The sequence below is a fragment of the Copadichromis virginalis genome, linkage group LG7 (genome assembly GCF_057382275.1).
Source record: "Copadichromis virginalis isolate Kocher_CV1m ecotype Utaka linkage group LG7, C_Virginalis_male_GT1.1, whole genome shotgun sequence".
In the NCBI taxonomy this organism is placed as follows: domain Eukaryota; kingdom Metazoa; phylum Chordata; class Actinopteri; order Cichliformes; family Cichlidae; genus Copadichromis; species Copadichromis virginalis.
Genome location: NC_140624.1, coordinates 23,289,279 through 23,310,957, shown reverse-complemented (window position 1 = coordinate 23,310,957; position 21,679 = coordinate 23,289,279). Strand labels below are relative to the sequence as shown.

Below are 21,679 nucleotides of genomic sequence, written 5' to 3'. Positions count from 1 at the left end.
GACGTTTCCCTCGTTTCAGTCGCATTCACGTCACGCTTTTAGCTGCTTTCAAATGACACGGCAGGAAATCCTACATATTAAAGCCCGCCCCTTAGTGGTGGAGGAAGTATTCAAATCATGAACCAGGGTGAAATTTATGCGTTTACCTTACCTTGTTATCTTTTCTGTGCGGTTTTGTGGAAAACAAATAATGAATATTTTGATTGTGGATTAGTCTGCATTTCTGTTTCTATCAATCAGCTAGTTAATTCATATAACCTCAAATAAAAATAATAAAAAGGAGACGCAAATAAAAGTGCAGGACTGTCCCTAACTATCCTTAATCTGCAGTGAAAGTCATAATTGAACTTCTTAAGTTCATGTTGCCATGTCTAGCACACTGCCAGTGTTTCCAAGGAAAGCTCTTAAAATGGACAACTTTCATGACAAACAATTACTGAATTGTTTCAGCTTTGCTTGCACACAGATACAGTTGAGAAAACTTTAATATTTACTGATATTAAAGTTTTATTTTTGACTGTTTTATTCTATACATGACTTGTTAGATACACCATTTCGGGCCTCCAGTCTACAAAACAAGCTGTTAAGTTATATCTGGTAGTTTGTGTTGGGTATCACCACGTCCCAATAAACAAAATTCTTTTAAAGGTAGAAGTTTAAAAGCAGCTGATTAAGCACTATATAAACAAGTTCCTCAGAAATTTGAATATACATATATTTTGCCTCTAATTAGAATGACGTGACAAAAAACATCAGAATTAACTTTCTGACCATTTCTTTAATTGTTCAATGTAGTGCTGACTTTCTGAAGCACATACGGCAACATTTGTATTTTTTTGGTGAGTTTATATTATTACCAAAAGCATAGCAATACCGTTTCATTGTAAGTCATTAGAAACGACTGACTTTTGCTATATTAAAAGAACCAAACAGGAAGTCTGTGCATTTTTGAATATTGTTCAGTCTGTAACTTTGACACTTGTCAAAAAGATTTTACAAGGACAAGACCAACAGTGCTGAGGATCCAGGTGATTTCCTCACATGAAAAAGTTTCCTCTGCTCCTCACACCTTTCAATCAAAATTAACAGCATCTCTTCAGTTTCCATGCTAATCAAATTGCAACTTAGGAGTGGGGCGAAAAAAATTACACACACACCAGTTTCCATTTATACAGTTTATTTCTGCAAAAACACACAGACAGGATCGTTATGCCATCAGCACGCAGGCTCCTCCCGCTGCCTTGATCTTCTCCTCGGCCTGTCGGCTGAAGAACTTGGCCTTGACGATCACAGGCTGCTTGGGCAGCTTGCCTTTGCCCAGGACTTTGTAATAACCCTGCAAAGTAAAGCACAGGTGGAGATCATTATTTTATCTGACAATACACTGTAATATTATCTAATAAGACTAACAGCTAAAACTACGACATGTAAGCCAACCTAAGATGAACTGATAACCACCACAAACAAAACCACACTAGTTAAGTAAAAAAAGTCTGTCGACCCAACAAAACAAACGTTAGACATTGGCTTGGCGAGGAAAAAGGATGCTGGTTCAACTCTAGCCAGAGACACAAATCCCCTTTGGGGCTGCATCAGGTAGAGCTATGCCCAGTATAACTTTCTGTAAGAAGGGAGTGTGCTAACGTGAGCACAATAAGCAAAATGCAGCCAAACAAACAAACAAAAGTCAAGTTTTAATAGACAAGAGTAACTTTTCTATTAAAATGAAATTATGTTTACAAAAAGAAATAATTTTCAATGACTGAAAACAGGAAAATTATGTGGTACAAATCCAGAATTTATAGCTCTTTAAAAATGTAAATGTCTGAGTATAATGTTGTGTAAAATGGGGGAAAAAAAAGTCCTGAAAGCAGAAAAATTAAGGAAAACCAAGAAGTCTTAAATCTGTTTTATTAGCACCACGTACACTTTTGCACCAAATTCATCAGAAACCCATCCAAAACATTTAACTTTCCACTATGAGTGTTTCAACTGTTTAAAGGACACCTGTTCTTTAAAAAAAGAAAACGGTTTCTGATGTCTGATTCCAGCTGCTCAACAACAATCCAATTTCCTAAGGTGATACTCAATGCCGACAAGTCGACATGCCACCACCTACTCCAAGCTACAGTAGAGGAACAAGAACTCCCGTAAAGATTTGAAAGGTCCAATTATTATGACAAGAGAACATTTTTAATAATAGCAAGATTTAGCAATACTTACAGCGCGCACAGCATCGATGATGGGGGCGGGTCCATCGGGCTTCTTGCTGTAGTTGATCCTGGTCTGCTCGCTCACCAGTGTCCACAGCTTGTCCAGGTTGATGGTAGGGCAGTGGGAGGTATTCCTCTTCAGGTGGTAATGTCTCATGCCCACCTTACCAAAGTATCCTGGATGGCTGAGGACAAACACGAGGAAAGAAAATGAAATCGAATGTTTTCAAACTAGAGAAACAAACACTAATATTTTAAATATTAACGTTTAATTGAAGTTCACTTTTGACATTCAAATTTAGTGGAATACTATAAACTACTGCCCCAATTCTAATGTGATGGGTGCATCAGCAAGGTGTTTTAGAGTGTTTGTAACTGCCCATGTGGATGACTGGACTATAGGGGAGGCCAGTCGGTGAGTAGGACCAGTCTTTAATCTAAGAGGACTCAAGCACACCAAGACAATGAAGTCTGTCAAGATGAGACTCTAGTCTCTATAGAAACATTAGATAAATGCATTTCTCTTCCTACAGCCTTTTTTTACAAGCAGGTAAAAACTAATCAGCACATCTCTTAACTGGACAGCAGAACTAACCCAGCATAAATGTGTTCCATAGATGAGCACAGTCCCCAAATTGGGAGAAGGTTCAATAAATTCTTTGTGTCCATAATACACAGTATCAGTGCACTGCTCTCCAGATCTTTCAATAATATATTGCATGGCAGTTTTCACCAAGTAGACTTGGGTTGAGTAAATAAGCTCCGTAGTGGGGATGGTCTACCATGTTTCTGATTTACTGGATGAAATTTTTACTCTTTCTTTGAAAATGCAGCTGTTTAGGTATTAACCTACAGAAAGACTGACCAAGCTGCTGTGGTGGCATCTCAATCAGCTACCTCAACTCTCTTCTGCCTGTGTGAGGTACACTCCAATTCCACTGCCCTACAGTGACAGTAGTCCTTGTTCTGCTGTAGCTCACCAAGGCTGCGGAGCAGAACAGGGACTATTGTCAGCAGCCACAACTCAGCTGATATAACTCGAGTCTGACTACAGGTTGAGGGACTTGCTGAATTTGCCGCCGATTAATTTTGTTATATATTACAGCAAGCTCTATAGTACACAATAATATATTGTTAAAATAAACTATTACTGTAAAGCCTCATCTAGGAAACACTACAGCTATATAGAATAGGGTGATACATCGAATATACTTGATGTATCACGTGTTTTCCACGAACGATGGTTAAAATGGTTTTAACATAAACATCAAGTGGAAATTGCCGCAATATAAAGCTGTCTGGGGGCAGGGATAGCTCAGTAGGTAAAGTGGTCGCCCCATGATCGGAAGGTCGGCGGTTCGAATCCACTTAACGGCTACCCTGAGGTACCCCTGAGCAAGGTACCGTCCCTACACACTGCTCCCCGGGCGCCTGCTTAGTGGGCTGCCCACTGCTTCACTGAGTGAATGGGTCAAATGCAGAGAAAAACAAGTAATTTCCCCATGGGGATCAATAAAGTATCCATTATTATCATTATTATTATTGTCTGCATGCAATTCACTGTCAGTTTTTTTTTCTCCTACACGCTGCAAATGCATCATTAATCCCCCCTCCCAACCGGAAATTTTTTTTACCTGTGCTGAGCATGCGTGTTTACTACCTGATAAGGAAAAATATGGCGACAGCCGGAGTTACAGAGGAGCGAGCGAGTGAGACTGTTGTTTGGATTTCACAAGGAGGAGACAAAATACGGTAATTTGCAAGACATGCCATAAACCTACTGGCACAAAAAGTATCATGAATTTATTCCATCAGCTGAAAAGTCATCCACTGCAAAATGAAGCCTGTTTTAAACCCTGCATGTCAGCGTCTCCCACACAGCAAAGGAAACGTTAAATAAACCAGCTGTGATACCTGCGACGGTTGTAGGTTAGTTGTTTTTATAGCCACTATCTAAACGTTCATTCCTGTAATTTAAGGCCATCACATTTTTTGGTTCACAATTTTTATGTTATAAGAACAAAAGAGCATCTTTCTAATCTCAATTGTTTTAATTTGTCTCGTGAATTCTTGCCGATGTCCTTTTTTGTTGCTATGATCTTTTGTTAAACATCTAGTGTTGACCACAGAAAGACTTACTGTGACAGTATTGCCATTTGTCAAAAACCTCTGTGTGCAACAAATGGAACCCCCCCCCCAAACATTTCAATTCATTCATATATTATTGTCAAAAATATAAAACGGTTAATTTGAAAGAGTATAGCAGTGCAATTTTAAGCTCTATATGGCTGAAAATAGTTTTTTTTGTGATACAGCCAAAAATGTGACATTCGATTTTCCTCATATTACTCAGCCCTACTGCTTTAGCCACAAAACCTGGCTTTATCTCTAAAGGAATCCAACACAACAACCGAAATCATATCAGGCAACACTTAGGGACATCATAATCTAACTTAAATATCTGAGGTAAAAGCATACTTCTGTGTATTTTTAGACATATTACCTTACAAAGACTTTTATGGCCAAATACAGGGAAGCCAGGTTTACTTGAGTTCTACTTTACAGTAGTCACACTGTACTCAAATTTCACTAATATCATTATGAGTGACTTACTATTTGTCGAAATTGATTCTGTGATGATGCATGCCACCAGCATTACCACGACCTCCAGGATGCTTCCTGTGCTTGCCTGTGGAGAGAGTCGGTAAACGTTTACTCCATCTCCATATCGTCCGGGGATGAAAAACAATCAATTAAAACTTGTGTCAAAAAGAGTATACTCACCAACGCGACCATGTCCGTGGCTGACATGTCCTCGGAGTTTCCTGGTCTTCGACTTCTTGGTAGGCTGTGAGCAAAGATTTTGCAGTTATTGTTAAAAAAAGGATGAGGTTTATTTGAAACATTAGCTCCCGTCTAGCAAAGCAACAGACTTAACAGACCGGCAGGTCGACTGTGATGTTAGTCTGCTAAGAATCTGTAATAAAATGAGCATACATAGCATGTTTTCCCCACAGAAAAGCTAAAGTAAACCGCTGAGTTTGTCCCCGAGTACTTGCATGCTGCTTAGCAGGTAGGAGGCTAATGCTAGCTCAACCATCTTTATCGGAAGGTTTAACGCTTTATGCCAATGGTTGTTTCAGGGTTACACCACCACCACCACCTTGCACATTTAACTCTCACTACCGTTGTCAAAAAAAATTACAAATGTTTGTTTTCTGCGTGTGGGTAAAACTAGGTTCCCTGCTAGAGCCGAGGCCCAGGAGAAGCGACATATCACACAGTGAACCCATCAAAGTCCTCACAAAAATGAGTAAATAACGGTAATAACACCCAGCATTTATTCCTACAACATGAGTGTATTATAAGACACCATCTAAAGTGGATTATTTTATACAGGTTAGTAAGGATGGAAGTAGATTTAACCCAGTTTGGATGCACAGGGATAAAACGTAGAACCTACCATCTTGGAGGCTAGTTGAAAGAGGAACGGGATTCGGAACGAACGCGATTTTGTGCGAGATTTGCCCCCAACAATACAAAGTGCAATAATTCCATAGCGACATCTGGTGATTGAGGATCGAAACGACACAAGAGTCAACTGAAAATTCGCTTTCTTTTTTTAAGTCCAAGAAGACAATTGTGAATTTAACAAAAAAAGTGATACGATTAAAGTCTGACATTGATAGAATTAAACGGGTTCTACTTGTATTTTAGCAATTAAATTCTCATGTTACATCAAACAAATATATATTTGAAAACCCAAGCTAATGATAATAACTAATCACTATGCAAAAATAATACATGAATATCCTTCTGAGATCCAGAAGAAAAAACTATTTAGATATTTTCTTTAGATAATTTAAGTACAGTGACTGATAAACAAAAGTTGACTAATGTTTTGTTTGTTTACAGAATGATGTGATGTAATATAACAACATTGTTTCTGTTTCTGGTACAATGCCTTTTTATTTCATGAAAATTACAATTAGATGAATGGAAATCTAACATTTACAGAAATCATCCATTTCTACAATTTTGTGCAGCCATGGATGCCGCCACGTGCCACGGACCTCACGCCGCCATCACGCCGCCACCTGTCACGACCTCTGCATGAACCTGAACCCAAGTCAATTCAATTCAATTCAATTCAATTCAAGTCAATGTTATTTATATAGCACCAAATCACAACAAAAGTCACCTCAAGGCACTTCATAGGTACAGAGAAAAACCCAACAATCATATGACCCCTATGAGCAAGCACTTCACTGGGTCCCTGTCTGTTCATCACACTCGGGAAATCTAAGCCTGCTGGCTTCATGGACAGATAAAGTTGGGAGTAAACTGCGTAGAAGTGAAAATGGCTGCTATGCCTTCTAATGATTCTGCAGGCAGCATGTATAATGTAAACAGAATTAAGGAATCCTGTGGAACTCCATGACAGCTGTGTGAAGAGGACTCTCCATTTACATGAACAAATTGGAGTCTATTAGTTAGATATGATTCAAACCACTGCAGCACAGTACCTGTAATGCCTACATGCTCTGATTGCTCTAATAGAATATTTTGGTCAACAGTATCGAACACTGCACTGAGGTCTAGCCGGATAACCACAGAGATGAGTCCACTGTCAGATGCCATAAAAAGATTATTTGTAACCTTCACTAAAGCTGTTTCTGTGCTGTGATGAGCTCTGAAACCTGACTGAAACTCTTCAAATAAGCCATTCATCTGCATTTGATCTGTTAGCTGTTTGACAACTACTCTTTCAAGGATTTTTGAGATGAAAGTAAGGTTGGACATTGGCCTATAATTAGCTAAGACTGCTGAGTCAAGAGATGGCTTTTTAAGTAATGGTTTAACTGCTGCTAGCTTGAAGGCCTGTGCTACATAGGCATATAGGTTGATTATATTTAAGATTAAAGCATTAATAAATGGCAGAACTTCTTTGAGCAGTTTTGTAGGAATGAGGTCTAAAAGACACGTTGGTGGTTTGGAGGAAGTAATTACTGAAATTGACACAGAAGGATCTATTGGAGAAACAAACTCTAAATAAATATAAATGGCAAGTCGACATGCCACCACCTACTCCAAGCTACAGTAAAGTAGAGCAACAAGAACTCCCATAAAGATGTGATCTAGTCCTTTTAACTGAATGAAAGGTCCAATTATTATGACAAAAACTGCTAATTAGAGACGTTTTAATGAGAGAACATTTTTAATAATGGCAACATTTGGCAATACTTACAGCACGCACAACATTGATGGGGGCGGGTCCATCGGGCTTCTTGCTGTAGTTGATCCTGGTCTGCTCGCTCACCAGTGTCCACAGCTTGTCCAGGTTGATGGTAGGGCAGTGGGAGGTATTCCTCTTCAGGTGGTAATGTCTCATGCCCACCTTACCAAAGTATCCTGGATGGCTGAGGACAAACACGAGGAAAGAAAATGAAATCGAATGTTTCACACTAGAGCAACAAACACTAATATTTTAAATATTAACGTTTAATTGAAGTTCACTTTTGACATTCAAATTTAGTGGAATACTATAAACTACTGCCCCAATTCTAATGTGATGGGTGCATCAGCAAGGTGTATTAGAGTGTTTGTAACTGCCCATGTGGATGACTGGACTATAGGGGAGGCCAGTCGGTGAGTAGGACCAGTCTTTAATCTAAGAGGACTTTTTCATAAGGAAACTTATGAGTTTTCTGATTTTATTGTATATTGCTTGTGATTTAGATTTGTTAGGTGTAGTTCCTTTTACATCTCCCCTCTCTGTGTCTCTCTGTTCCCTAACTCTCACTCTCTGCTCCTCGCTCTCGCCCTTTCTCTCCATCTTCAGTGTTTTTGCACTTGTCTTCGTAGCCTTGTCTCTGTTCCCTCCCTGTGTTCAGTGTATCTAGTCTGTTTCGTCTCAGTATTCGTTTCTCCTGGCCTTTTGTGTTTGGTCCATCTGTTTCCTGTTTTATTTTGGTAGTCTTTGCCCTGTGTGCACTGTGTTCTGTTTTGCTTTCGATGTCCTGTTAGTTTGTAATTAGTTCTAGCTGTGCTCCCACCTGTGGTCCAACCTCTCGTTATCCTGTGTATGTGTTTTAGTCCTCAGTCTCCCTCTGCTCATTGTGGCTTCGTGTGGGTCCTTGTGTTCTGTGTTTCCCTTGTAACTTCCTGGCTGCTAATTGCTAGTTGTCTGTTTCTAGCTTATAGCTCCCAGGTTCTAGTTTCACAGTTTTTAATTTTTGGGTGGAGTTTCGTCTTTCAGGAAATAAAGCTGCCTCTTTTAGTTGATCTCTTTGTTTCTGAGCCCTGTGTTTGGCTCCTACCTCTGCCTGCTATACAGCCGAACCTTGACAGAAATAATTCTGGGTTTTCAGGTCATGTCGCTCACTAAAATGACCATACATGGTTGACAGAGGGCTGAGTGAGATAGTTGCTGAGATGGCAATCAGACATTAGGAAGGAAAATGCTCGGGACGTACCAGTTTTTGAGGAACCTGAGCAGGGCTAAAATAATGAGATCCAACGTCAATTATGGATAAAAAGTGCTTAAGAGGGGTCTCACCTTCAAGAGGGCTTTATTCTTTTCCTCTTATAAGAGATAACTTTGATGGACTGCCTAATCTTGAAGAATCTGTCTCGACTTCTTGAAGTGACTATAACTAGGAACTAGCAAATTTGGATGCTAGGTTATCTGACTCATGCCATAAACATCTCGACAGTTCATTAGGAGCCGCATAGATTCCACACATGGGGCTTGATGTAGTGGTCTCAGACACATGTCCTCCACAGAGGACAAAAGTGAAATGCCAGGTCTTACAAGACTATGATATTATAATAACTATTTCAACATATAATCATCATATATAACAGTACCCTGACACATTATGCAGAGAATATAAACCCTGAGTAAAAACACACACAGGCTTGGATCACGTGCACACAGTTAAAGATGACGTGTAGTCACACATGTCCACGTAGCTTTATTGGGTTTCTGTGGCGACGCAACCGCAAACAGACACAGTTAAAGGTGATTTACATAAAGTCAGTCTGTTATTCAAAGTTTGAGTGAAATGTCCAGCGTGTAACTTGTCATTGGCCAGAATAACAGGTTGCAAAATCAGCCTCTGAAGGAAGGTAAGACACACCTCTGCCATGCCACCAGCTTTTTGCAGCCCTAGAGATCAGCACCACTGAACAAGTAAGGACATTTTTGTCATTAATCCCTAATCTATCTTGTGTATATATATTTAATGTGTTTGAAGTTATACTTTTTGTCTCTATTTCAGAAACAAGGAAATAAAGGTTAATATAAGAGATAAATAATTCTGTAGAAGCGTGTCCCAAAGTTTTGTTCTGCTTTGAAGTATTTCAATTTGATGCCACTTTACTCACACGAAACCATGATAAAGATTTCATTTGGCTTAAAAGGGGAAATATGTATCATGTCAAAGAGTCCATCTCAAATGTATTTTTCTGGCCTTTGTAAAGAGCCTGGCCATCAGATTGAGGAAAATCTTTACTAAATTAAAAAAGTATATAGAAAATGTTTTATTAAAATTATCTTAACTTCCATCAACAGGAACAGTAAAACAAGACAGTGAATCAGTTATTTGCAGTCTGATATATGAATTGATAAAAGACACAAACTCCAATGTTGGTGTTTCAAAATTTAAAAGGTTATTTTTTATAATCCCAGTTCCAGAAACATTTGGTTGTTTTGTAAAATGCAAATAAAACAGAATGCAATAGTTGTAATACCTTGAAAACCCATATTTTGTTCACAACAATCAGATTGTAGACAACGCGTTAAATCTTTAAAACGAGAAAGTGCACCAATTTTAGACAAATATTAACTTTTCATTTCATTAATGTAACTTTGTTGAGATGTGTTTCTGCCTTCAAATTCAAAATCATCTTATTATAAATGATAGTTTTTCTCAATTTAATCATTTGATAGCTTTTCTGTGTAAATGAAATATGAGATTTGCGAATTGTGCAAAACTGTAAATAAAAGCAGAATGGAACAGTGTCCAAACGTTTTTAGACTTTGGTTTGTACGTTAAAGAGGAATTCCATCATTTTTACAAAACAAAGCTGTTTTGTAAACAAAATCTTTTTATGTCATTAATAAAGTTTGAAAATAAAGCATAGGGGTTGTTTTGTGGCCAACCACTGATAGAGCTACAGATTTATTAGCAACCACACACACTGTCACATTGTTTTTGGCTTTACAATATACAAATATTTTCATAGCTGATTTACATGCAGAGCTTTTATTTTTACACCCTCAATATATCTTTTACCTACTGGACAAAAAGGCATCACATGATTACTGGGAAACGCATTAAATATTAAATACCTGTTTGCTGTTTCTATTTGTGAGCTGTGCTGAAATATCAGGGGGCTGAGGCTGAATCTTCACTCCACCAATCAAATCATTTGAGTTCCCCTTGACACTGGACACATGGAACATTTCTATTTCTCTTCTGCTCAGCTCACATCCACCTGAGGACACATTCACCTGACTTTCTGAAGCAGACATCTTGTTTTTTCATCACTTGGCTTCAAACTGAGGTAATGTTTGATCATAATTCACCTAATACCTGATTCCTTCTGTACGTTAATGTGATGTAACTTTTTGTTATGCTCATAACGTCTCTTTTTGTGTTGTAAAAGTTACTCTTTGTGCAAATGAGCAGTTATATTAGTGTTACATTGCTGATTCTTAATCTACCTCTTTTATGGTTTTGTACTTTTTCCCCCCCGGTCAAACACTGAGCACACAGAAGATTTTAAACCATCGGCTTCTTCTCTGTTTTCTCTTCTGTTTTTTCACCCCAAGAGGCCCAGTCTCCTGGAGATGGCAGACTTGCCTCGCAGACGCTATGGCAACTTCCCACAAAGGCGAGCCACCATGTTACCATGGGTAGCCAAGTGTAGGGTAAGGCTGGCACTGGAGGCCATGCCATCTGAGACTGGTCCAAATCTGGCAACCACAGCAGAGGAACCAACCCCCCGGGCAGAACATGTGAATATAGATGTAAACAATGTTTTAAAGAAGGAGGGATTCATCACTACAACTAGTAGTAAATGAGAGATGAGTAAATGGGATTTTAGAAAGATGAAAATAATGCAAAGTCTCTTTTTTTGAATTTTTAAACAAAATAGGTCAGCATGACTGGATTCTGTGAGGTGGAAAAGGAGCCAAACCAGTCTTATGAGAGAAAAACAAAAGCAACATCTCCGTCATCTGAAAAATGGGAAAGGCCTCCAGACAAAAGTGTTAAAGCTTTATTGAGAAGATTAAGGTAAAAAAGGGGAGTATGCTGCGGTAAAGCCATGTTGATTTTAAAGGATGACAACAGAGCAATGGATGAACCTAAAGTCCTCTTTATCCAAACCAATCTATGCTTTGGTACGTTACAGACTGGGCAGCCAGTTTATAGACACTTTTATTGCCAGATCAGATGGTGACAGATATCCACGGTCCACAGTGTAGTAGAATACATTCATTTGGACTTGAGTGCTATTTATAGTTTCTGTAGCTGCATGATCATAAAGCCCAGCAAAAGTCAGGGTGACATAGGTTTGGGGTCGTTGTCATGCCTGTTCCTAAATTGTTTCTGTTGTGTATTGCCCTTTTTTGGGGAGGCACTGGGGAATGTTGTTGCCTCAAAGTGGTTTTCTTGATCTGCAGCAATGTTTAGGCAGGATTGTTTTTGTTTGTTCTTTCCATGGGTTTAAAATGGAAAATGTTCTTATGAATTTTACACTCTTAATGCTAACCTTTGATAATCACTTTTAAAAGCTTGCCCTATCAATGAACTTCTCCAAAGTCTTGGAAAATGCTGAACTATTTCTTTATCAGTGTTGTTTTTTCCATTTTTGGGTGAATCCGGTTAAGAAATTTAGCCTCACTGAGACTTTATGCTGAAAATAATCTTGGTAATGGAATTGAAGACACTGCCATAAGACACCTTCAATTTCACAGGATTCACCCAGAGGCCCAGAGGATTCTGGGTAATTCCTGCATACCTGTAGTGAGCCTGGAGCGTCTGAACTTCCAGTCTGTGTCTTTATCATCACTGCAGCCTGTGGTGTCTTTGCAACGTCTGCCTTGCCAAAAACAAGCTGAGCTCTGTGACAATGTGTCATTAAATATTTCTGAACAGGTACAGAGCTGAAGGTCTAAACACTTTCATGTACAACAAAGATAAGTTCTTTTTTTTAACCTCTGTGTCTTGATCTCTGCTAACAGAATGGATTCAGTCAAACTGAGGAAGATATACTGGAGCTAACTGAAGGATCATTCCAGCCTAAACCAGTAGAGCCATGTGATCTCAGTCCAACATCCTGGACTGAACCATATTGTCCTGACAGCTCCCTTTCTGGAGAGCCAGAGCAGGACTCAGGCTTTGACTGTGACTCTAATCCAGATCAGCCTTACATCCTGTTTGATTGTGGATCTGATGATGGGAAAGCTGAATCTGAAGCATTTTATCTGGATCCAGATCCAGAGCAGACTCTGGTTATTGAACTGGATCCAGGAGAAGAAGAAGCAGATCAGGACCAATGCCTGCCCCCGGAGGATGAAGTTGAAAGTACATGTGTGGTTGATATAATCCAAGTGGACGATGGTGAAGATCAAAGAAGTGAAATTAGATGCTTGGGAGAACAGGCCGACTCATCCACCCAGCAGCCTGGAGCTGAGGCTGGGACTGAGGAGAGTGAAGATTTCTGCGCTGTTTGTCTGAACGGAGGAGAGCTGCTCTGCTGTGACCGCTGCCCCAAAGTTTATCACATAGGCTGTCATATACCTCCTCTCAGCAGCTTCCCGCTGTAAGTGCTGTGTGAACATACAAATCTGGATATATGACATATGGGTTTAATGTGTTTTTTCATGGACTGTGGTCCTGTGTATTCCACAGAGGTGACTGGGTGTGTACTCTGTGTAGAAGTGAGCAGGAGCCCGTGGAGGCCTACGACTGTGAGATCATGGACTCCTGCGAGGGAGTCAAGGCACCTTATACACTATCCAACCTGGACCAGAGGGTAAGGCTGGTTTAATTCCTAAATTAAAGCTATAATGCTTATTTTCATTCTGTTGCTGTGAAGATGGCCTTAAATGTTGATCCTTTCTTACAGGAGATTGTTTGGTTCAGACAAATCTGGAAACAATTCACTTAGTTTTGGTGAGAGAGCTGTCTGGGGAAGAGTGTGAAGACGCCAGGTCACACACACTTACTGTGAAATTAAAGGACTATTAACTATTAAAGGGCTACTCTCCAACTGAAATTGATCCACCGGTGTGGCAAGAATCCACACAATTTTAAGTTGTGTAGACTCATTTATGACTCTCTCTCTATATATATACATTTGTTAAGGTTTAAGCTTTGATTTTATTGCAGTTTTTGAGTCCAGTTTGGGGTCAACATTGATTAACAGACTTACAACAGTAATATTTATTGGTGCAGAAGCTTTCTATTAGACAATTAATGGCCAGAGTGATGATGAAAACAGCTTGGTTTATTGCCCCCTCTGCCCAGACTGCTCCCTCACCAAAATTAAGTGGATTGCATCCAGATTTTTCTGAAGCAAACAATCTCCTGTGCAAAGTGCTTTGAGTGCTTTAATAGAGTAGAAAATTTGCTGTATAAGAACCATTTACCATTTATTGAAAACCATAATTAATAACACTTTATAATATCTGTAATAATTAAAGAAAACAGTATAGTATTAATAAAGTATTCCTGTGTGAAATATATTTGGGCCATAAATGACTAAAATACCGTGTCACGTGAGGGTTATCAATGTTTATTACACAAACCAGATCAGCCTGCGTTTTCACACTCGCCTCTATCCTGTGTAATAAATCCGTGTTGTGCTCCACTGTAAAGAAGCTTGAACTGATTTTGCTCTTTTGTCTGCAGAGATGTGAGAAGTTGACTCTGCTGTTATACTGTCAAATCCTCAGCGCTCCTTTCCATGAACCTGTCAGCCCTCTGGTCAGTCCAACAACAACAAATCACCTCAGCAGTAATGTGACATACATGAGCACCAAACGGTTTAAATATACAGTGCATATTTATATATACAGCAATAACTACAAGACATCGCTGTTAGCGAAATTGTTACAACCTAACTGAGGATGTAAAATGTTCCACCTCTGTGATCTTACATCAAATCTATGCTCTCGTGTGCCAGGCTCGAAACTACTACCAGATCATCAAAAGGCCCATCGACCTGTCAGTGATCCGCAGGAAACTGGACAAGAGCAACACTCTCCACTACTTCACTGCTGAGCAGTTTGTTGATGACGTCTTGTTGATGTTCAAGAACTGCGCTACTTTCAATTACGTAAGGAATATGAGCGGATTTCCCACTTTGACCTAATTTCTGGTATAATTGAGTTATTCCTGCACTGCAGTCTGTGGAGATAAGTTCCACGTGTATCAGCAAGCTGGGCCTCTTTCTTCACATGGGGCCTGCCAGTCAAGGTTGTGTTCATCTGCAAATCAAGTATCAATCAAATCTCTGGATTTACTACTTATATCTACCAGGAATGAAGATGTTTACAGCCAAGGCAGTTATTATAATGTATATTGGAGGAAATCTGTAGTCTTTGATTTTCTTTCTCCTCAGTGCTGAGTACATGGTTATGGCATAGTAGACAATATGCCATGGGAACGTGGATATTTGTGTAAACTGTATGGTAATCAAGTAAGTGCTGAGGTATTTTAAAATAAGTTTAACCAAAATAGAAATCTGATTTTGAATCTGGAAGGATCACCTTGCACCTGCTTGGTCTCAAATATGACTTTATTCTGGTAAGCTAATTCATCATAGGTCACTGTGGGTTGTTTTTTCTCTCCTTGTGCTGTGCAGCCAGACTCAGAGGTGGCTCAGGCTGGTCGAAACCTGGAGATGTTTTTCTTGAGCAAACTGAAGGAGATTATTCCAGACCGGACATTCCCATCAGCCAACCAGGGCACAACAGACAGAGCTCGCCTTCAGTGGCTCCACAGGAAGAACAAGGAAAACTCCAGAAAGAAGAGAAATGTTTTTAGCGGGAAAAAATATTGCCTATAACTTGCAATTTATTAATTTCCTTACACCTCTCAAACATGTTGAAATTTAAGTCTTTAAAAACTGTGACAATAACATTAATAACTTGTGTTTTTTATATTAAAAATACATGTCGTGGAACTGAAAACTTGTCACATTTTTCAGGGATGTTCATGGAATGAAACAGAGACAGATGCTATTTACAGTTTTTAAATGAAATCAGTCAAATCAGATCAGTTGCATGATTTATCATTTTCATATTAAAGTGCTCATATTAAATAATAATATCAGCTTATGTAAAAGTTATCCTGATCGCTTCCTTAAATACTCAGTTTCAGGCTGTTTGTTTTACTATTGGCTCGGTATAATGTTGATAAAAGGGAATATCCTTAATATAATCTCAGGTACACATCTCTGACATCTCTGATTGGCTGACCTCTGTTTATGAGTGGTAGCCAACCAGAAGAACATTAGCTTGATAGAAGAACCAAGCTAAATGGCTTATTTGAGGAGCTGCTCATAGGCCCAGCATTACTCTCGTAAAGACTAAAAATACAAATTGAGTTGTAAATGAGCACAATAGGTCTACTTTAACTCTGTTATTGTTAAATCACTGCTCAACACTGATTTTAGGTGATGCAAGTATACTTTATACAGTAGACAGAAGGCTTTCCACCTTTTCATAAAAACTACTTCATAATGGTGCATTGGCACATGTGGCATACATCCCAGCAATGTGGGTTTGATGACAAATAAATATCATTAAAATGGTTTTGGTTGATTGTTGGTTATTGTGCTTCTGCAGTTATCACAAACTTTCCCCAGCAGGGGGAGCCCGTGTAAGACTTAACACTGGAAGGACATCTGTTTTGAATGTACCCTCAGTGCAAATTATGCTATTGACAGTGAGTCCATTATAGCACAAGAGGCTTTTGTGTCCCACTCCCCATTTATACCATCTTATCTATCAACTTTCATCTTTATCTATCCACTTTCTTTCTTAATACCTACAGTTGCTCTGCCTTCGTCTTATTGTGTGGTTAGACTTCACATAAAAATAAATCCTCATCCATGACAGCATTCAGTTTCATAATTTATGACAAGTAAAAGAAAAAAAAAAAAGATGTAAAGCCCGAAAAGGCAGCAAGTGATGTATTAAATCAATAAAATTCTGCCTCAAAACGAAAAACAGTTAATATAAAATGGAGAAAAAGTAAAACTAATGTCTGGATTTTTACCAGTGTGTTCAACCAGAGAATTGCAACTTTGGAAATATTTATCTAAATTATAATCTAAAGCTTGATTATATTACCAGCTGACAGTAAAAGTAACAAATAAAGAATAAAAATAAAGAAATCAAGAAATGAGATTGGAGCTGCAATGAAGAAAAAGCCCAAACAAAAACAACAGAGTTTCAATAATTAAGTTACTTTATTATGTTTCTTAAAAAATTACAATAACAGCACAAAAATGGTTAACAGCAGCTAGCCAGGCAAGCGAGTGTCCAGGGCCGCTAATTGCCTTAAACTAGCAGCAGAGATAAACCAGTCTGTGTGTGTGTGTGAAGGAGGAGGGGGGTGTTGTATCTGGGGTCCACTCTCCTACAGTCTGATTTGCCACCTTAATTGCTGCAACCGTACTCACCACCATCAAGCAGAGGGCAGCATAACACAGGGTCACCACGGGGTGAACCTCCACTGGTCCACAAACACCAGTAACCAAAACAAAAAAGGGAGTTACTAAACATACTTTGGATAGTGAGTGTACAATAAATCAACTTCCCCACAAAAATACAACCCGAAAGTCAAGGGGGGATTGAGCAATGGGCTTCAGGTGTCTTTATTCAAGCGCCGATTGAGAAATTAGAGGAGGAGCCAGGGTTTATCTAAGCGGGGCACGTTTCAGTCTACAATTTCCCCTCAACACTAGCAAAATGAACACTGATTAGGTGATATCAAAACTTATTTTAATACTATAACTTATTTTTCGCAGTAATCATTTTGATTTAACCTACTTGACACTAACTGGTAAAAAATCATGCTGTCTGGACAGTCTGCACACAACAAGCTGCCAAGTGTTTCAGAAATATGAGACAGTGGCTCGAGCTCCTCAAATGACATCATGCAGAGCCAAGCCAGTAAAACCCAGTGAAGGCTGGAGGAAAGTGCTTCAAAAACAACCACGCTATCTGCTGTACTATCTGCCAGCAAGAGTTACTTTTGCAGCATAAGTTATGCATAGTATGTGCATTTTACTTTGAAACAGCTGTGGTTGTGTCAGAGTACAAAACAATACTTCAGTTTATTACAAAACCTATTGCATTGCATTATTGTAGTGCTTCAACCTGTTTATCTGGTTATTATCCACAAGCATAATTACAAATATACTGTCATTTTTTTCCACAACCTGGAAATCTAACAATTATTCTTGCTAATTAACTGATAGATAATAAATATTAATTAGCAAATTGTTTAATAAACATCAATTTATCCATTGCTGTACTTCTCTGTGTGAAGGGAGACTTACCATAAAAACGGAATAAAAAAGTAACAATAACATGAGGCATGTAGTTAAAATGAAGTTGTTGTAACATATGCAACAAAGAGAAATTCAGTATTTGTATAACTGTATAATTGTTAAAACCAAAATTGTAACATTGACATGTTGAATTATTTTGCAACAGATGTTTGCTTGACAATAAACAATCAGATGTCAGATATACTAAGACTAAGATTACTAGCCCTATCAGCAACTAGTCCTGGGTCAGATTAGCGACCTGTCCAGGGTGTACCCCGCCCCCCCTCTCCCTATGGTAGATGGGATCGGTTCCAGCCTGCCGGCAACCCAGATAAGGATAAGTAGAAGAGAATAGATGGATGGATAAATGGATGGATGGACAAGCAGCATAAATAAAAGAAGCTACAATGAGACTAATTTCAAAATTCATTCATGCCAGTACTTCCCCCTAGTCATCCTGAATTATGATGTCACGGCAATTTATTCTCAGTTCCTTGCTAATTCTTTCCCAAACCCTTACTCCCTTGACAGAATACACTGTTTTACAGCAGTCTTCACTAATTCTTTTTGACCATATATATTTTTTCTTAAACGATACAGACAGTCTTTGGATACTTCCTGGTGATTTTTACATTAAAATCATGCTGTGGATCCGTCTGCCAAACCTGACAGCCTGTGTTTCTCCTGGACTCTGCTGCCCTGCTTGGTGGCTGGCTCGCTCTGTGTTGTTGTCATTTTCTGATTGTGGTTTTCAATTTTTCAGCTCTTAAACGTGTAATGTTTCAGGACATTTTGTTCTTGCTGTTCTTCCTTCCTGCAGCTCATTGTAATTTGCCAAACATAAGAGAGCATCAAGCTCATGCTTTTATAGTCTATTGTCAAAATGCTCTTATGTATAATCAGTGATGAAAGCAGCTCTGTGAATGCTGCATGAGTGCCTGCACTCTATAAACCCAATGAAAGGCTTTCAAATGGACAAAATCTGTTGCAACCACTGATAAAACCCACTGTGGTCCCATTATAAACAATATCTTTGATCTGTGTGCACATCTAAAATTTGTCAGCCACTGAAAGAAAGCATACAGAAAGGGATGAGAGCGAGCTTTTCAGGGTCGCCATCGCTGTGGCTAATTTAAGGTAAAATAGCATAAACTGACCTTGGGATGTCCTTAACAGGAGGTTTAATGACTTTGGAAATCTCCTTTGTTCAGTTCATTAAACCTTAGTCACGTGTCGCCTTCTTGTTTTCTTTCTTTCGTCAGTTCTTCTTTCTCCTTCTTTTTTCCCGTGTCCAGATGTTTCATTTAATAACATCAAAGCCCCCCTCACTCTGTCTGTCTGAAGCTGGGTGAATCACCAACGTATAAAAAGGAGGAAAATGCTGACATACCTCCAGCTGCAATGGAGAATATCGTCTCTGAGATAAGACCTAAATCTAATGTTTAGATCAAACTCAACAGCAGCCATTAGCCCTGATTGTACCTCTGATAGTTTTGATTCATCATAAGAGCATTGTCACTTTAGAACAGTTAAAGATGTATCGTTCCTCCAAAAAGCTGCTGCATGATTTGCTCTTGCTTTTTGTGTTATTTAGGGTGGTTTAGACTCCCTTCCTCACTCACATTCCTGGTTAGCTACTGCATGAAAATACTGAATTATTGTGTCTGGGAGTGGAGTAAGTGCATGCTGTTGACTTTGGATGCTACTGAGAGCATAGCTGATTTGGTTTATTACACCCTCTTGGAAAGGATGTACCACCTTTTATGAAGATAATGCTGTAGTGCATCAAGCTGGCTGTGTAAAGCCAAAATTTACCTAATTTTTTTATGTTGTCCAGAACAAAGGAGATCCTGCTGCTCATCATCTCTGACATTTTTTGGGGCTCAGCATAGATATTTTAATGCTTTAAATTAAAAAAAAGAAAAAAAAAAAGCTCACAGACCAGTAACACACCATTAATCACCATTGCCCATCTCACTTCATAATTCAATCCTCATGATGGAAACATTATGAGGATTTTTTCTTATGACTAAATTTGGGAACTAAAATTTGGGGGTAAAAGAAAAGGAAAAAGAAGCGGGCCAGTACAGAAACATCATATGAAGTCAGTGGGTTGGTTAACCGCTGCCTGTGCACTTCATCTATCCAGTCTGAGCCTGACGTTCAGTGCAGTAACATATTCAAGATGTTTATGAGAGTTTGTCTGACTGGATAACTAAAACTAGACCAACAGACATTTGGCATGTCTGGATTTATGGGTATTGTTTTAAACACCAAAGTCACTCTGGTTTCTTGAAACAATCACTAAGTGAAACCTCTGTTAGAAAGATTGATAGTTGCCATCTCAGCCCATTGATGGTGTTCCTGTTGAAATGAGAACCACGTTTTCCACAAGCAAAGTCAAAGGATTTTGCTGTTTCTCCCCCGAAAGGGATGAATCAGCAGTAATTTTATTTAGTTTTTTCCCCAGTGCCATCAGTTCTTCCACCATCTGCAGCTGCGTGAAGCTTTTGCACATTTTGACGAAATGGTTTAGTAGATCTGGACAATCATGTATTCATCTGATTTAAAGTTAAAGTATGTGTTGATTGTTAAATGTTGCTTATTTATAATGTGTGGTAGGACTGGCTGGAGGTCAGTATACTGTTTCACAATTGTCCATTAATGTCTCTGCCTCTTAGCTAATTTTTCCTTTATTATGCTTCAATATTTCACACATATTTGGTTAACCTAATACTAAACGAATTAAATAAATTAAACAGACTAACTAAACATTTTAGTTTAATATTTTAATTCTGGACATATTACTAAGTTACTGAGTAAAGCTAAGCAAGCTAACAACAAAATTTTGAGCCTTGGATATAGAATTAAATGTAGCCTAATAATAAATAAAACACACCGGCTTGTAGCTTCACACAATCCAGTTTTTACAAATAGTAAGCGTAAAAGCTCGAGGGGACCCAAGACGACCCTTTACACACGACCCTATGAGTGAAACTGTTAAGGTTCGTTAAAATTAAGACAGCAAGATGTATTTTAAAGTTTGGTGTATGGGTAACACCTTTTAACAAATGGCCGATCCATAAAGAGTCACAGAAATATAAATGGAAAAACAAATGTAAAAGATACAAAGTTAAATATGGATTGCTGTGGAGTCAAACTGCTCCCGTAGAAACTGAGAAGGCTGTTTCACCTGCCATGAATGTCATTGACTGGTAGCCAAGTTGCTGTTAGCCATGATGCGATAATTAGCAGCATAGCTAAATTGAGCTAATTAACTACCTATTTGCAATTTTTCCCCGCTTATCTATATCAGATTAGTCTACTTAAATTATCCCAAGACACTAAATAACTCTACATATACAGAGAGAGTTTAAAAAAACTATGCTACATGAAAATAAACCTAGCTAAACTGCTAGCTACAGATATGAAGCTAATACCATAATGCGGCTGCAACGAACATTTTAAATTCATGTTCTGGTCTAGTATTTTCATTTTTTTTAAAATACATGTAAACACTTTGAACTTTATTTTGTTAAGATGAAATTTTCTAAGCATTTAAAGAAAGAAAGAATGAAACATGCTGATCGGTATTCTCTTCGTCCGCATGGCTACTTGTTGCTTTCTGTTCCATTTGCCCGAACTGAACTTGGTAAAAGAGCTTTTGTCCATTTAGCACCCTTGGCCTGGAACAAACTGCAGAAGGAATGGAAAATGACTGAATTCATTTCATTAAGTGCTTTTAAATCTAAACTACAAATCCTTGAGGCCAAGTCCATAACATGTAACTGTTTCAATTAGATTGATTGTCATTTTAACTGACTTTTTTATTTTTATTTTTATTTGAATTTAATTTTTTATTTTATTTGTATTCTTTCACTTATTGT

General features: G+C 38.5%; 2 protein-coding genes and 1 non-coding gene across 4 annotated transcripts; 1 reads left to right on the top strand and 2 right to left on the bottom strand.

Moving 5' to 3' along the window:
* Positions 1-1,160: 1,160 nt before the first annotated feature.
* rpl27a (ribosomal protein L27a) lies at positions 1,161-8,331 on the bottom strand. The gene is made up of 8 exons (XM_085460981.1): positions 8,270-8,331; positions 7,462-7,633; positions 6,292-6,332; positions 5,677-5,779; positions 4,998-5,061; positions 4,827-4,902; positions 2,224-2,398; positions 1,161-1,336 (listed from the first exon to the last, which is right to left on the bottom strand). The coding sequence occupies exons 1-8, from the start codon at positions 8,329-8,331 to the stop codon at positions 1,208-1,210; spliced, it is 822 nt and encodes a 273-aa protein (XP_085317107.1). The 3' UTR covers positions 1,161-1,207.
* Positions 2,581-2,711, bottom strand: LOC146705041 (small nucleolar RNA SNORA3/SNORA45 family). The gene has a single exon (XR_014921816.1). It is a non-coding gene; the product is annotated as a small nucleolar RNA SNORA3/SNORA45 family (small nucleolar RNA).
* A 1,838-nt stretch (positions 8,332-10,169) lies between the features above and the next one.
* LOC146705039 (uncharacterized) lies at positions 10,170-16,012 on the top strand. Of its 2 annotated transcripts, none has more exons than XM_085462575.1 (9): positions 10,170-10,784; positions 11,053-11,238; positions 11,379-11,518; positions 12,202-12,382; positions 12,469-13,049; positions 13,139-13,262; positions 14,141-14,215; positions 14,415-14,567; positions 15,096-16,012. In XM_085462575.1, the coding sequence occupies exons 2-9, from the start codon at positions 11,071-11,073 to the stop codon at positions 15,297-15,299; spliced, it is 1,626 nt and encodes a 541-aa protein (XP_085318701.1). In that variant the 5' UTR covers positions 10,170-10,784; positions 11,053-11,070; the 3' UTR covers positions 15,300-16,012. The 2 variants fall into 2 exon arrangements, with proteins under 2 accessions (XP_085318701.1, XP_085318700.1); XM_085462574.1 differs by having other exon boundaries at positions 11,053-11,250.
* Positions 16,013-21,679: the final 5,667 nt, after the last annotated feature.

What these genes read in the sequence shown, in the direction of transcription:
- LOC146705039 (XM_085462574.1), top strand. Translation starts at nt 11,071, where the DNA reads ATGGCAGACTTGCCTCGCAGACGCTATGGCAACTTCCCACAAAGGCGA. An exon ending in CCTCTCAGCAGCTTCCCGCT is followed by an intron (nt 13,050 to 13,138) that starts GTAAGTGCTGTG and finishes TGTATTCCACAG; the next exon opens with AGGTGACTGGGTGTGTACTC. An exon ending in ACTGCGCTACTTTCAATTAC is followed by an intron (nt 14,568 to 15,095) that starts GTAAGGAATATG and finishes TGTGCTGTGCAG; the next exon opens with CCAGACTCAGAGGTGGCTCA.
- rpl27a (XM_085460981.1), bottom strand. Translation starts at nt 8,331, where the DNA reads ATGAGCAGAGGGAGACTGAGGACTAAAACACATACACAGGATAACGAG. An exon ending in AACGAGAGGTTGGACCACAG is followed by an intron (nt 7,634 to 8,269) that starts GTGGGAGCACAG and finishes GTTTGTCCTCAG; the next exon opens with CCATCCAGGATACTTTGGTA. An exon ending in AGAATCAATTTCGACAAATA is followed by an intron (nt 2,399 to 4,826) that starts GTAAGTCACTCA and finishes GTTTGTCCTCAG; the next exon opens with CCATCCAGGATACTTTGGTA.